Source organism: Typopeltis vanoorti, chromosome 6 (genome assembly GCF_054136105.1).
Source record: "Typopeltis vanoorti isolate ZY-2024b chromosome 6, IOZ_Tvanoo_1.0, whole genome shotgun sequence".
Taxonomy (NCBI): domain Eukaryota; kingdom Metazoa; phylum Arthropoda; class Arachnida; order Uropygi; family Thelyphonidae; genus Typopeltis; species Typopeltis vanoorti.
In genome coordinates, this window is record NC_143554.1 from 136,513,411 (window position 1) to 136,526,660 (window position 13,250).

The following is a 13,250-nucleotide window of genomic DNA, read 5'->3' on the forward strand; positions in this document are numbered from 1 at the left end:
AAAGTTTTATGGTATCAGAAATACTGAAATTATCATAATCGTTTTAGGAACTGAATAAATTTAATTTCATAAAGTTTGAGGCTTTTCAGTGTGCATTCTCATTCCCTACTCTCTTGATATATCTTCCCATTCTAAAAAATATTTCAGTTTTCCTGATCATTAGATGCTGCAAAGTATTTCAATTATTTACTTCAAACATTATGGAATTAGGAGGAAGAATGAAGATATGAATATCTACTGAATCTATTACTGAATATTTCATATTTAATTTGGTGTTTCCCTTCCAGGATACAACTGATGTTTATAATGTTCCAGACCATGTACATAGCTTTGTCATTTTATTGCTGATTTTTGTACCACATTTGTTACAGCAGTTAATCCGTTTAGTAAACGAATCCTGCAGACTTATACTGGATTTATTTGAGAATATAAAATTATCTGCATAGAGTTGACCATCTCCAATTTCGATATCAGGCCTAATACCACCTTCTTTCATAATGTGATCTATACACATTATAAACAACAATGGAGATAGCATGCCCTTGTCTCACACCTGACTTTATATCAAATCATCTTCCTATACCTCTTTCAATTCTAACTGCTGACTTACAACTCAAAAACAGACTCAGTATTACTTGATATAATGTCCTGTCCACACCATATAACTGTAGAATCTAAATAGCTTTTCCCTTAGCACCTTGTCATATGTCTTTTCAAGAACTACAAACTTAAATACAGATCCTTGATGTAGTTCTATTATTTCTCAACTGCTGGTCTTAAAGTCAAAGTCTGATCTACAAACTCTATTTGGCCTGAATTCAAAGTGTTCTCCAAGTTTCAATTCACAATTTTTCTCACCTCTTCTCAAGTATGCGCACATAGATCTTATCTAGAACACTCGGTAGAGATATTTCTCTGTAATTCTTATATCCAGTTTTATTTCCTTTTTTTATCGATGGGTGCTAAGAGAGCTCTACCACATCCTGCATTTGACCTTCTGACTTATACTGTGCAGCCACTTAAAATTCATACTTCCATAATTAAGCCTTTCTGGTTGAATATCATCTACTCCTGTTTTTCCACATTTTATGTTTTTGATGTATTTTCTACCTCAAGTATTCAAAATGTACTTCTGTGTTTGCATTCCTCTTGAATACTGTTAACCACCTTACAGATCAAATACGCATCTCATATGCTTGTATCCATCATATATTCAATGTAATATAGATGGTATTACAATTTTAATATGCACTTTGCATCCATGATAACCTTGACACCTATAGGCATCTTGGCCAGTAGCATGGTTAAAGTCATTACTATATATATCTAGAATATATCTTCAGGTCTTTTCAGGACAGTACTTGTTTCTCTATTTCTAGGCTTTTCCAATAGCCTCCAAATCATATGGCTACCTTCCTGATATTTACCTTCTGTGTTTTTATCAAAGTGTTCCTGTGACTTTTGTTTAGTCTTTAACATGTTGTTTTGTTATATTTTTCTTTACATTTTTTTGTATTCTCTTAGAGCACATGCTTTCTTTTCAATGAAGCCAACATATAGTTTCACTATATGTTGGCTGAATCAAAGTTTTCTGTGGAGTTGGCCAAAGAGCCTTCAAGCTTCAGTTGTTTTCCAACTCTACCAACAATAATTCAGCCAATGATACTTTTCCCTACATGTGAATTTGTGCATTTATGTTTGAAACATTGTGTTTGTATGAACTAGCGCATATCCTGAACAGAAATAAAGCAGGTACTTACCATTACTACAAATCTAATTTTCTCCAAATTTTCCAAAACCATTTCTATATGTCTAATATTTATTTCCTATTTTGCTGTTCAGATCGCCATCAAGGACCAACTTTTTTATATATTAGCTGCCTGCTCTAATGATCTGAAAAATTTCTGCACTTTTTTGCTAATAGAACTTTCTGTGGGCATAGCCAAAAACACTTGAATACAATTTCACTCTCAAATTCTCCATTTTAAAATTTGCTTACCTTTGTGTTTAGTGTTGAATACTATAGCTTCACGTTCCTTTCCCTGATCATCACTGTCTGAATATAACATTTTGTAGCTGTATTCTAGAAGAACCTCACCTGTTTCTTTCTTCATTTCAGTAATACTAATTATGCCCATGTGATACATCTCAAATTCTTCGGTCAGTTTCACTTCTTTTCCATTGATACTGGATACTGGCACCTATTTTGAATTCTTATGATAGAGAGTCGGAGTTTATTCTAGTTGCTGGCTGTAGTTTGCTGACAAAAACAGCAGAGGCCTTGTTTTACTGAGTGAACTCAGTCAGTCAGCATGAAATTTCTATCATCATCAACTTCCTGATAAGTACTCTCAAGGGAAGTTTGAGCTACTATGGTAGCACTCACAATGTGAAATTTCTTCATGTTGTAAAATCATTTTATTTTGGTTTAAGCCAATAGAGAATATAGTTTGGTTCTAAATCCCAAATTGTCAGCCTAATCTCACTCATTCAATATCTAAGTAGATATCTACTAATAGGATGCACCAAAATAAGCTGAGGATTGGCAATTTGGTAAGAAGCCATGGTCAGTTTTTTATTCATTCATTACAAGGTAATATGGAGGTCTCCTCCAAGTTATCTAGCATGTATCCTTATGCAACTCATAATGAGTTATAGAATAAAAATGGGTGTACTGAGGAGCAAACAACACCATTGTGATGTTTGTGATGGACAATGTTATGACATTATAGATACACAATACTCAACATAGTGATATACTGAGGAGCTGGCTGAATATTGCATGAAAATACATATGTCTTGGTGACTTGCATATTATTCCATAATTCTTTTGCTTACTTTAAAAGGAAATAATTGAATACAATTGAATGGTGGTTGATTTTCTAATGGATTCAGTTTTAATCTAATTTTATAAAATCTTACTACTCATAGCTTGTCATATAATGAAGCATGATTTAATGCATTTTTGGAAACATTTTAAATTATTTTCTTACAGTGGGTTTGCTATATTTAATAACGGATCAAAAATAGAAAACAACGAATGTAAGGACATATTCTAAAATTATAAAAGTCTGCCAATTTTACAGCTTACCACTAACATTAATGTTCGTGGTAAGCTGTAATCTTTATGACAAAAAAGCTGAATACCAATAAAAAATACTCACAAGGCATTTCTGCAAGTTGAGTTGAAAGGCATTTGCCCACAACACTGTTGGAATGTCCAAAATAAACTGCATAGGTCCAAAATGGAAAAAAAGGTTGGAGGACGGCACTGTAAATGGCAAGCATAATTATATGAGATAAGGCAAAAAGGCAATTTCTTTAATTTTGAAATTCTTATATATTAATTGATTTCTAAAATACTAATAATCTTAGAAATGAGCTTGAATACTCAGCATCATCAATTCTGTTATAATGTATTACAACATGATCATCAATAACTATGTTTACTTGATGTTGCACATCAGCATTATAGATGCCTTTTTTTTATTTTTTTACAACAGTTTATGATTTTATTCATTGCACTGCTGCTTACCTACTCATTTCATTCAAGTGGAAAGAGGTTAAAAAATTGCTAGAAAATGTGGTTACTGATATTGTATTACAAGGGTGGTTTGAAAAGTTCTCGGCCTAACAATGAAAAAACAAATTTATAATTTCAAATTTATTTTTATTTTTCAACATAATCTCCCCTAAGAGTAACACATTTATTCCAGCAATGCTCCAGAGCCATTATCCTGTCCCTGTAGTGGTTCTCAGTCAGATCTGCAAAATACCCCTCTACAGCTGCAATAACCTCTTGATTTGAAAAAAAAGTGCAAATCAGCGAAGAAGAGTTTTAGTTTTGGGAAGAGACAGAAGTCAAGGAGAGCCAAATTTGGAGAATAGGGTTGATGTTCTAACAATTCATAGTGCAGATCCCTTAATTTTCCCATTGCCAAAACACCTTTGTGGGCAGGTGCATTGTCCTGATGAAAGATGATTTTTTTTCTTCTGTAAACAGGGTCTTTTAACACGAATTTTTTCATCTAGTCTGATTAAAAGATTGGAATAATATTCCCCAGTTATTGTTATACCCTTTTCAAGATAATTAATAAACAAAATGCCTTTAGCATCCCCAAACACCGATGCCATGACGACCTTCCCTGCTGACGGAACTGACTTTTTCTTTGGTGTTGAACAGCTGGTTTCTGTCCACTGTTTAGATTCTGGTGTGTAATGGTGAATCCAAGTCTCATCCATAGTACTAATAAAATGTATTATTCTTGTTAAAATGCACTTGTTAAAGCACTGTTCAGAGATTTTCATGCAAGTGCATTTTTGATCTGCTGTGATCAAGCACGGCACACATCTTGCACAAAGCTTTTTCACATGCAATTCTTCATGCAAAATATATCCTACACGTTGTTTTGAAATGCCTATAGTCTCAGCAATTTCATGCACTTTGACTTGTTGGTCATCCAATACCATATAGTGCATTTAATCAACTTTGATTTCTGGTGTTGTTACACTTTTCTGGATGTCTTTCACGTGGATCACCTTCAAGGCTGGTATGGCCACGTTTAAACTTGGCAGCTCATTTCTTAATTGGCGAAAACGAAGGAGAAGAGTGCCCATAAACTTTTATGAACTTCAAATGAATTTTTTTTGGCGTTAAACCTTCTTTTACAAAGAAGGTTTAACGCCAATGATACTCAATTTTATCCATTTCAAGGGATACAGACAACACTTTTGCTTCAGACAGCAAAAGTCATTCTACTTGACAGAATGACTTGCAATTTCACATGGTTGCTTATGACAGATGTATCAATTTAGGAAAAAAAAAAAAAACTTACAGATAGCATTGCCATCTATGGTCAAGGCTGTGAACTTTTCAGACCACTCTCATATTAATAATAATAGTGCATTAATTTTACAAAGTTTGCAGAAAATTACATGTAGTAGAAACAAAGTTTGATAAATTTTAAATATAAACTATTAATTATGAAAGCAATACTGTTTGGCAGGTGCAAAAAAGAAATGTCTGCTGATTGACACGATAAAAAACATCATTTGCTTACAATATTAGTTGGACAGGTGATCATCTTAAAAACATCATGATTTTCCTTTGCTAGTTATACTTTTCTTCCCTAATTAGTAAATTAAATGGTCTATTAAAGTGTACCATTTTAAGATAATTTTAAAAAAGCAGAACAGGAACTAAAGAGAAGCACCATCAATATTAAAAGAATCAATGGGATGGGCAAATTTCATGCAAAGAGAAAATTTCTTTATTTCACTGACAAACCTTTCATGAAATTGCTGATATATACCTCAAGGGACACAGCGGGATAGTGTGAGAATACCACATGACTGTTTACACTGTTACTAGCATCTTATTAATCATATTCTTCTAAATTAATTTCAAAAGAATTTATTTATTTATTTATTATTATTTTTTTGTATGTGGCTCCCACCCATGAAGATTTTTTTAAACCTATAGTTTATTAGTACTGAAGATGGGGCTAAGGATTTTTATTTATTTTTTTGTTACTTTTTTATACTTGTTTGCATTTTTTTATTAATTTTGTTTACCTTTTCTGGAAATCCTGATCTATAAACCAAACATTGGACTTTTTCAAGCTACTTAAAGCCTCCAATAAGTGGAGCAGGGTCTCACACTGGACAATGAAATTTATCTCCCATAGTAGGATTCAAACCTGAATTTGTTGTTGGAAAGCCAATATACTAACCACTAAGCCAACCAAGACCAGCTGGCATTTAGATATTGGGATACTCCAAGTCTTTTTCCTACCATCTTAGCACCAAACACCTGTTTTGCAATTCTTTTCTCTCCCATTCTGCATGTGAGCTGTTAACACTGTGAAGGTTCCTTTCTAATAGTGTAATTTTTTTATGACTCTGATGATGCCACCTGTTCACTAGCTAATTTTTCTCAGAACTGTGTTGGTAGTCTCTAGTCTTAGATAAGACCCCCTTCCTCTCATATTGGTAAATCAAAATAAGTTTGAACATCATCTTGTATATTGCTAGTTTAGTGATTTGGATAATTTCTCTTTTATGATACAGTACAATGTGCCTTAGGCAATAGAAATATAAGATCTGATAATGATAATATTGGAGTCTTGACAAGTAATAGACTGATTTGGAGGAAAATTGTAGATAGGAAGTTAGTAATGATGTAAATTTTTCATGTAGTACTATCATATCCTGTACACCCCTTGAGGGTACATGTCAGGAATTTGATGATGATGATGAAGTTATTTAACTGGTTTCCCACCCAGCTTTGTTTATTTTATTTCCAAATTTAATTTACCAATTTTCAATAAAAATTGTAACTAAATAGCTGAAGTGCTTTATTTATTCTATAAGTTCACCACTAAAAATGCAATTAATGTTTTCCAGTTTCTTGTGAATGTTTGTAATATCTCTTTTTGTTTTCAATTTTCATACTAAACTTGTAGAGCAGTTATTCAATTCAGTTAGTCTATTTATTTAGGAGTATAACAGCAGCTATATAAAGTAAGTAACTGAGCTAAATATTTCAAATTTTGGTATCAGACATAATGCCATTTTCTTTTGTAATTATGATCCATACAGATTATGAATAACTGGACACAGCAAGTCTCCTTGTATCATTCTCTTATACCTCCTTCAATTCTAGCTGCTGGCTAACAATATAAACAAAAACTATACATCTTGCTATATAATGTCACATTAATACCATATAATTGTAGTTTTGAACAGCTTTTCTTTTGGTACTTTGTGATATGCCTTTTCCACATCTAGAAAACTCAAATACAAATCCTTGTTATAATTCCATAAATTTTTGACTATTTGTTTTTAAATAAAAATCTCATCTTGACAATACCTATTTAGTCAAACCCAGCTTGTTATTCCTCAGTTTCACTTCCACAATTTTTCTTAGTTTATGCATACTCCCTCCAATGACTCAAAAAAACTTCTGTACTTCATCCTTAATAGATCCTTCTATAGGACCATATATATGAAATAAGTTTTGTCACCCAATTTTGCATTTTCTACTTGAAGCAATTTCATTTCAATAAGTTTATTTTTTTGTTTAGTATAACTACTAGTTCCTTTTCCTGATCATTATTGCTGGAATATAACATGTTAGTTTACCATTTACAGTAGCAGTATCTTACCTAATTTAATATTCTAAATTTTAGTAACACTAATTATGTTGATATGATACCTCTCTAATTTCCCTGCAAGTTCCTCTGATAAAAAAGTGGAACTCACAGACGATTTAAAGTATCAAGTACATATAAGCTATATACAGTGTGAGAAATGAAGAATGTACTGGATGATAAGCTAATGTAAGGCACCAGCTACTTCTACTGTCATCCATCATCTACATAGAGCACCTTATAAGGAAAACTGGTGTTAAATCTGATATTCATATCAGAACTATTATATTTGGTTCTCTTATGTATGCAAATAGGTAACGTATGCCATCTAATGTATACAAAATAGTTATGTATACTCCTAGTTAACTCCGTACACATCTTCAGTATTTATTAGCTACACAGAATAACTTTTGTAACAAATTTGATAAAAAAAGCAAGAGCAAAAAAGTTAAAATCTACAATAAATAGATAAGGACATGGAAAGCATCAACTGCGTTTTCAATGGGAACATATAGAACAAGAAAAACACTTAAGTTAAGAAAATATTTTAGTGAAGGTAGTAAATTAAATATCAAAATAAATAACAGAATAAAGAAATCTCCCAGCATACAAGCAATAAGATGGTATTGTAGGAAGCCAGTTTAATAAATTTACATGGAACAGTAGAAAGAAAGTAACCTAAATGCCTAAACTAGCAATATACAAGACAGTCTACACCAGTTTTAACCTATGGATCGGAGCTGACTTAGAACAAAATACTTGATCAAAGAGTAGCGACCACAGATATAAGAGTTGTCGGGAAAATTAGAGAACGAACTGATGACACTAATGGCAGAATCATATTAATAATATTAAAAAAAAAAACCAATCCCTTTCTTATGCATTTATGAATATGTGAAGAGCTAATCTAATGTTGTATTGCTAATTAAATAAAATGGAATACATAGACTTAGCAAATATTAAAGATTCAACATTATTTCAAAGCCAAGCTGCAGAACGATGAGAGTTTCGTAATTTGACCAGAGCTTATGAGAATAACAATCCTTGGCATTGGAGTTGCCTTTGCTTGCACTACTTAAAAGAATGCGACTGCTTCCCAAGTGTCCACATACTTGCTTTTTATTAGCACATTTGATAAAGGTTTCACTGGCCTGACCAGCTGTTTTAAATTGATTGAGAGTTTCTGCCTGATCTCCTCAGAGATCAGGCAGAAACTCTCAATCAATACTAAAGAAATCCAATGTCAGAGAAATGCATATTTCATAAGTAAACTCTCGGTCAGTGTGTAAAATTAATTAATAGTGGTCCTTCTCATAATGCATAGCATTACATAAATCCAAAAAGGGGAAGGGAATACTTTGCATTATGGGATACTAAAGCAATAATCAATGTGAAGTCATTAGACTCTATACATAAGTAGTCCAGTGGTGAAGATACTTTACATGTAAAATTTGCTTTCGCTTGGATAAAGGTAAAGCAAGAATATATTTTCTTGGCATCTTTAATTTATATTTATGCAGCAAAATTTGTTGGTAGTATTTTATTTATAAAGTAACAACAATAGACCAATTTTAGTTTAGGGAAGGATTATGGAAAGGATTTTCAACTTTCTTTTTCCTGCTCTGATATCACATAGTTACTGATGGGTGTAGAGATAGGTATTTACTAGATTAACTGGGATTTGAAAACATAATTACACTACTACATTATGTTACAGAAAAAAGGTTTATGCTATTTTAGCTAGCAACTTTCACCAATAAAGAATAGAATCAAGTTAATCAAATTACACTTTACCTGGTAAATCCATCTCTCCAGGAAGATAATAAGAAGTCATTTCCATGTGCATGGTTTTCATATCTGGTGGCAGGTGTAAACTTCTATTGGATGACATAAATTTTTCCAGTGAATGTTTTTTTGATGCTGTAGAAGTTGAAACTTTGTAAACCGTGAAGTCTTCAAGTCGAAGGATAAAACAACTGGCCATTAAGTATTTAATATTCCATTGCATTGAAGATTTTCTACTTTGAACTACACTGCTTTGTCTGCTAATATCTGGTGTTTGAGTTTCAGAATTTGAACCACTTGCAGTACTTGACTTGCGTACCAGCATTTGCTTTTCTTCAGAACTATTTTCAAAACCAGTACCAGAATTAGCTCCAGCCTATGAAAAAAAAAAAAAAAAAAAAAAAAAAAAAAAAAAAAAAAAAAGGAAATTTAATAAGCCAAACTAACAAACTTAAAAGATTTTTCTATCATTTTCATTTTACTACAACTGCTTTTCCTATATGCCAGAGTTACATTTTTTTTTTCTCTTTTAAGTTCCAAAGTGAGCTTGCACTGCAACTTTCAAGCACTTCCATAGTACAACTGGAAGGACAGACCATTGCTCTCTTCAATGGTGAGTCAGCCCATCTCATACAGAATTTTTTTTTTTCTGAAGAAAGGGGAGGACTTGGGTTTTTCACTACATGTAATAGGCAAACTGGCCAGAAAACATGCACAATTTAAGACAAATGATACTAATGATGGAAAGCAGATGACCTTGTGTGTATATAGTGGATAGTGTCACACTGTATGTATATAGTAGAAACAAACGAAGCCATAGAGATGGTGAATTGTGTGGAGTGCCTCTCTACAATGAATCTTCAGCCAAGCCACAAAATAATTTCTTTACAAATATTCACTAAAAAACTGCTGAAAACAAACTGTGTGAGACTACCACTCTGCATATTGGAACCCTGATATGGCTTCAGAAAGGCTAAATGTTTGGTCTTATTCTAGAGAAACTTCAGATCATCTTACATACACAAACATGGTACTATTGTGTGATGAGTTTAAAACCTTTTGTGGATGAAATATTAAACCCATTAAAAAACTCATTTTCCTATTTATTTAATAGATTTTAACACAACTAAATTTAAATTTAATCTATTGCATTTAACCTTTGTGACTATTTATATTCAAAACGTAAAAAATTCAAATATTATGCCAGCCTTGTTGGCCGAAGTGGTTAGCATATCCGCTCTCCAGCCAAAAGGCTGCGGATTTGAATCCTGCCATGGGCATGGATGTTTGTGATTGTCTGTAAAAATACTAGTGGTGGTAGATGGCGTTGGTGTAGTTGCAGTTCGTTGTAGTTAGTGGAGACAGAGTTGTAGATTAGGTGCCCTCCCCCGAGTCTTTGGACTCCTTAGAGGTGTCATGTAATAATAATAATTATCTTTATTAATTTTTAAAAAAAATTAATATGTTTAATGGTCAAAGCTATATATAAGGAACAGGAAGAACTGACAGAGATTCTGACAATATCAGATTCTAACCTCCTCATAGCACATCCAGTTAGCATGATACAATACTTGGATACCAAATGAATGAATGAGGATAATTAGCAATTTGAGATTTATGTTGAAAGTTTATTTTTCACTTGGTTAGAGTATAATAAATTTAGTTTAATCCTTTATCCAAGTGTGAGCAAACAAAGTTTGCGCCTGAAAGTATCTTCAGGACTGGGGTAAGGTGGTACAACACCAAGGCAATCCTTGCAAAGGTGGAGCAAGCTACCAACACTCCTACCTCAGTATCTCCCATAATGCAAAACACATCTCCTTGTGGATATGTCTAATGTTATGCATTAAGGGAAGGCCACAACCAAGACTAGTTTCGACCTTTATTGAGGTCTCTTCAGTGGGAGCCAGGCCCAAGTGGAGATACCTGCCAGAAGCATTAGCAGGTCATCTCTACCTATAGGAGTTGCCAAATGGTGTGCCTCCCTTTTTTAATAAATTACTCTGGATTTAGAGAAAGAGGTTGGATAAAGGATTAAACTAAATTTATTATACTCTAACCAAGTGAAAAATAAATTTTCAACATCTTTCTCTAAATCCAGAGTAATTTATTAAAAAAGGGTGGCACACCATTTGGCAACTCCTATAGGTAGAGATGACCTGCTAATGCTTCTGCCTGGTATCTCCACTTGGGCCTGGCTCCCACTGAAGAGACCTCAATAAAGGTCGAAACTAGTCTGGGTTGTGGCCCTTCCCTTAATGCATAACATTATACATATCCTCAAGGGTATGGTGGAGCAAGGTAGCTTGCTCCACCTTAGCAAGGAGTTTCCCAGTGTTGTACCACCTTACCCCAGTCCTGAAGATACTTTCAGGCGCAAACTTTGTTTGCTCACACTTGGATAAAGGATTAAACTAAATTTATTATAATTTGAGATTTAGTTGACTAAATTGCATTCTTATCGGCTTAAACCAAAACAAAATGGAAAATATGATAAAATTTCATGATGGCAGATTAAAGCTCTACACTGCTTTCATCAAGAAACCAGGTTGCATATTAAAATGTCAGTTACTGGAACAAACTCAGAATTGGCAGATTTAAAAATAGGCACCATCAACATAAGTATCAACAGAAAAATTAGACAAATACAGGGCCAGATAATTGGTGCTACCGAAACAAATGGAGGGGGGGGGTGAGATTCTTCTAAATAACAAATACAAGATGTTAATATTCAAGCAACAGTGATCAGGGAAAGAAAGGAGTATATATAATATTCAACACCAAACACAAGGATAATCTTAAATTGCAGGCAATATCAATTCGTGATACTGGCAAACATCAAAATGGGGGAACTGGGTGATTAGACTTATTTGTGCCTATGATTCTCGACAGAAGGTTTAATAAGGAAGAAGTAAAGAAATTTCTGAAGTCATCAGAGATGGCAGTTGACACAAAAAAGTTAGGAAAAATATGGAGAGCAAAGGTAAAAATAATAATAATGGTAAGTACAGTAGTAAGAGATGAATTTTAGTTCTCTGTGTGAGACCACTGTTCTGCTTATTGGTGGCCTGAAGTGGCTTGAAAAAGTTCCATTAGGTCTCTAAAGCAGGGTTTCCAGACTATGTAAAAATAAATTTTAAAAAATTACAAAAATATATAAAATTGATTTAATAAAAATAAAAAAAAAATTGATTCAACCAGCAGGGAATTCAGAGGATTCAGCCTTTGCTCCTCTCTGTCACTTCCTTCCCAAGAAATCCAGGAAACCAGAACTGAGTAGAGTAATCCAGATGTGGACATATCAAGACCTAATAAAGAGGAATAACAACTCCCTTATCTCTACTTGTTATAGCCATGTAATCTTATGAGCTTAACAACATGTTCTCTAAACTTCGACTTCCTTAATTCGTGTGTAGAGGCTTAATGGATTTTTTACAACATTCAGAAAGGATTAAAACAGAATTTAATACTTCCTATATTTCGTCCTAGTCAGTAAGACATCTACAGGGTTACAAAAACAACTAATGTAACACGAACACAAATATCATACAATACTAAACCCAATCTAGGTGGAGCACCCTCTAAGGGCGGTTGTAGGTGGGACCTCTGGTGATGACTGTTTCCCAAATCTTCGGAAGCTTAATGCAACCGTATTTATTAAGATTTGGTTGATTTCTGAGAGCTGCTGCTGCTTCTAAGAATAGTCTCTCTTTCTTGAATTTGCTGTGGTGGAGCATGGTAGTTTTCTTCCATGATACCCTGTGGGTGGTGTCCAAGACATGGTCAGATGGGCCTGAATGACCATAGTTGTGTTTACAGATATAAGACTTGTGTTCCTCCAGATGGATGCTGATCTGTCTGTCTGTCCAAAGTATGCCAGCTTACAGGAACAGAGTACTTTGTAAACTCCAGGCAGAGAAAGAGGAGGGAGTTGATCTTTCGTAGAACGGATAATAAGGATAGCAAGTTTGCGGTGGGGCTTATCACAGCATATAAGCCCCACCGCAAACTTGCTATCCTTATCCGTTCTACGAAAGATCAGCTCCCTCCTCTCTCTCTGCCTGGAGTTTACAAAGTACCCTGTTCCTGTAAGCTGGTGTACTTTGGACAGACAGACAGATCAGCATCCATCCGCCTGGAGGAACACGTCTTATATCTGTAAACACAACTATGGTCATTCATGCTTGGCTGACCATGTCTTGGACACCACCCACAGGGTATCATGGAAGAAAACTACCATGCTCCACCACAGCAAATTCAAGAAAGAGAGACTATTCTTAGAAGCAGCAGCATCTCTCAGAAATCAACCAAATC

General features: G+C 33.9%; 1 protein-coding gene across 1 annotated transcript in view; it reads right to left on the reverse strand.

Moving 5' to 3' along the window:
• LOC150105975 (bridge-like lipid transfer protein family member 3B) overlaps positions 1-13,250 on the reverse strand; it is a 315,418-nt gene that overhangs the window by 119,564 nt on the left and 182,604 nt on the right. The window contains exons 11-12 of the mRNA XM_090393732.1: positions 8,946-9,312; positions 3,165-3,271 (exon numbers count right to left, since the gene is read on the reverse strand). Coding sequence (XP_090249858.1) covers positions 3,165-3,271; positions 8,946-9,312 — 474 coding nt within the window. The remainder of the gene's footprint in view (positions 1-3,164; positions 3,272-8,945; positions 9,313-13,250) is intronic.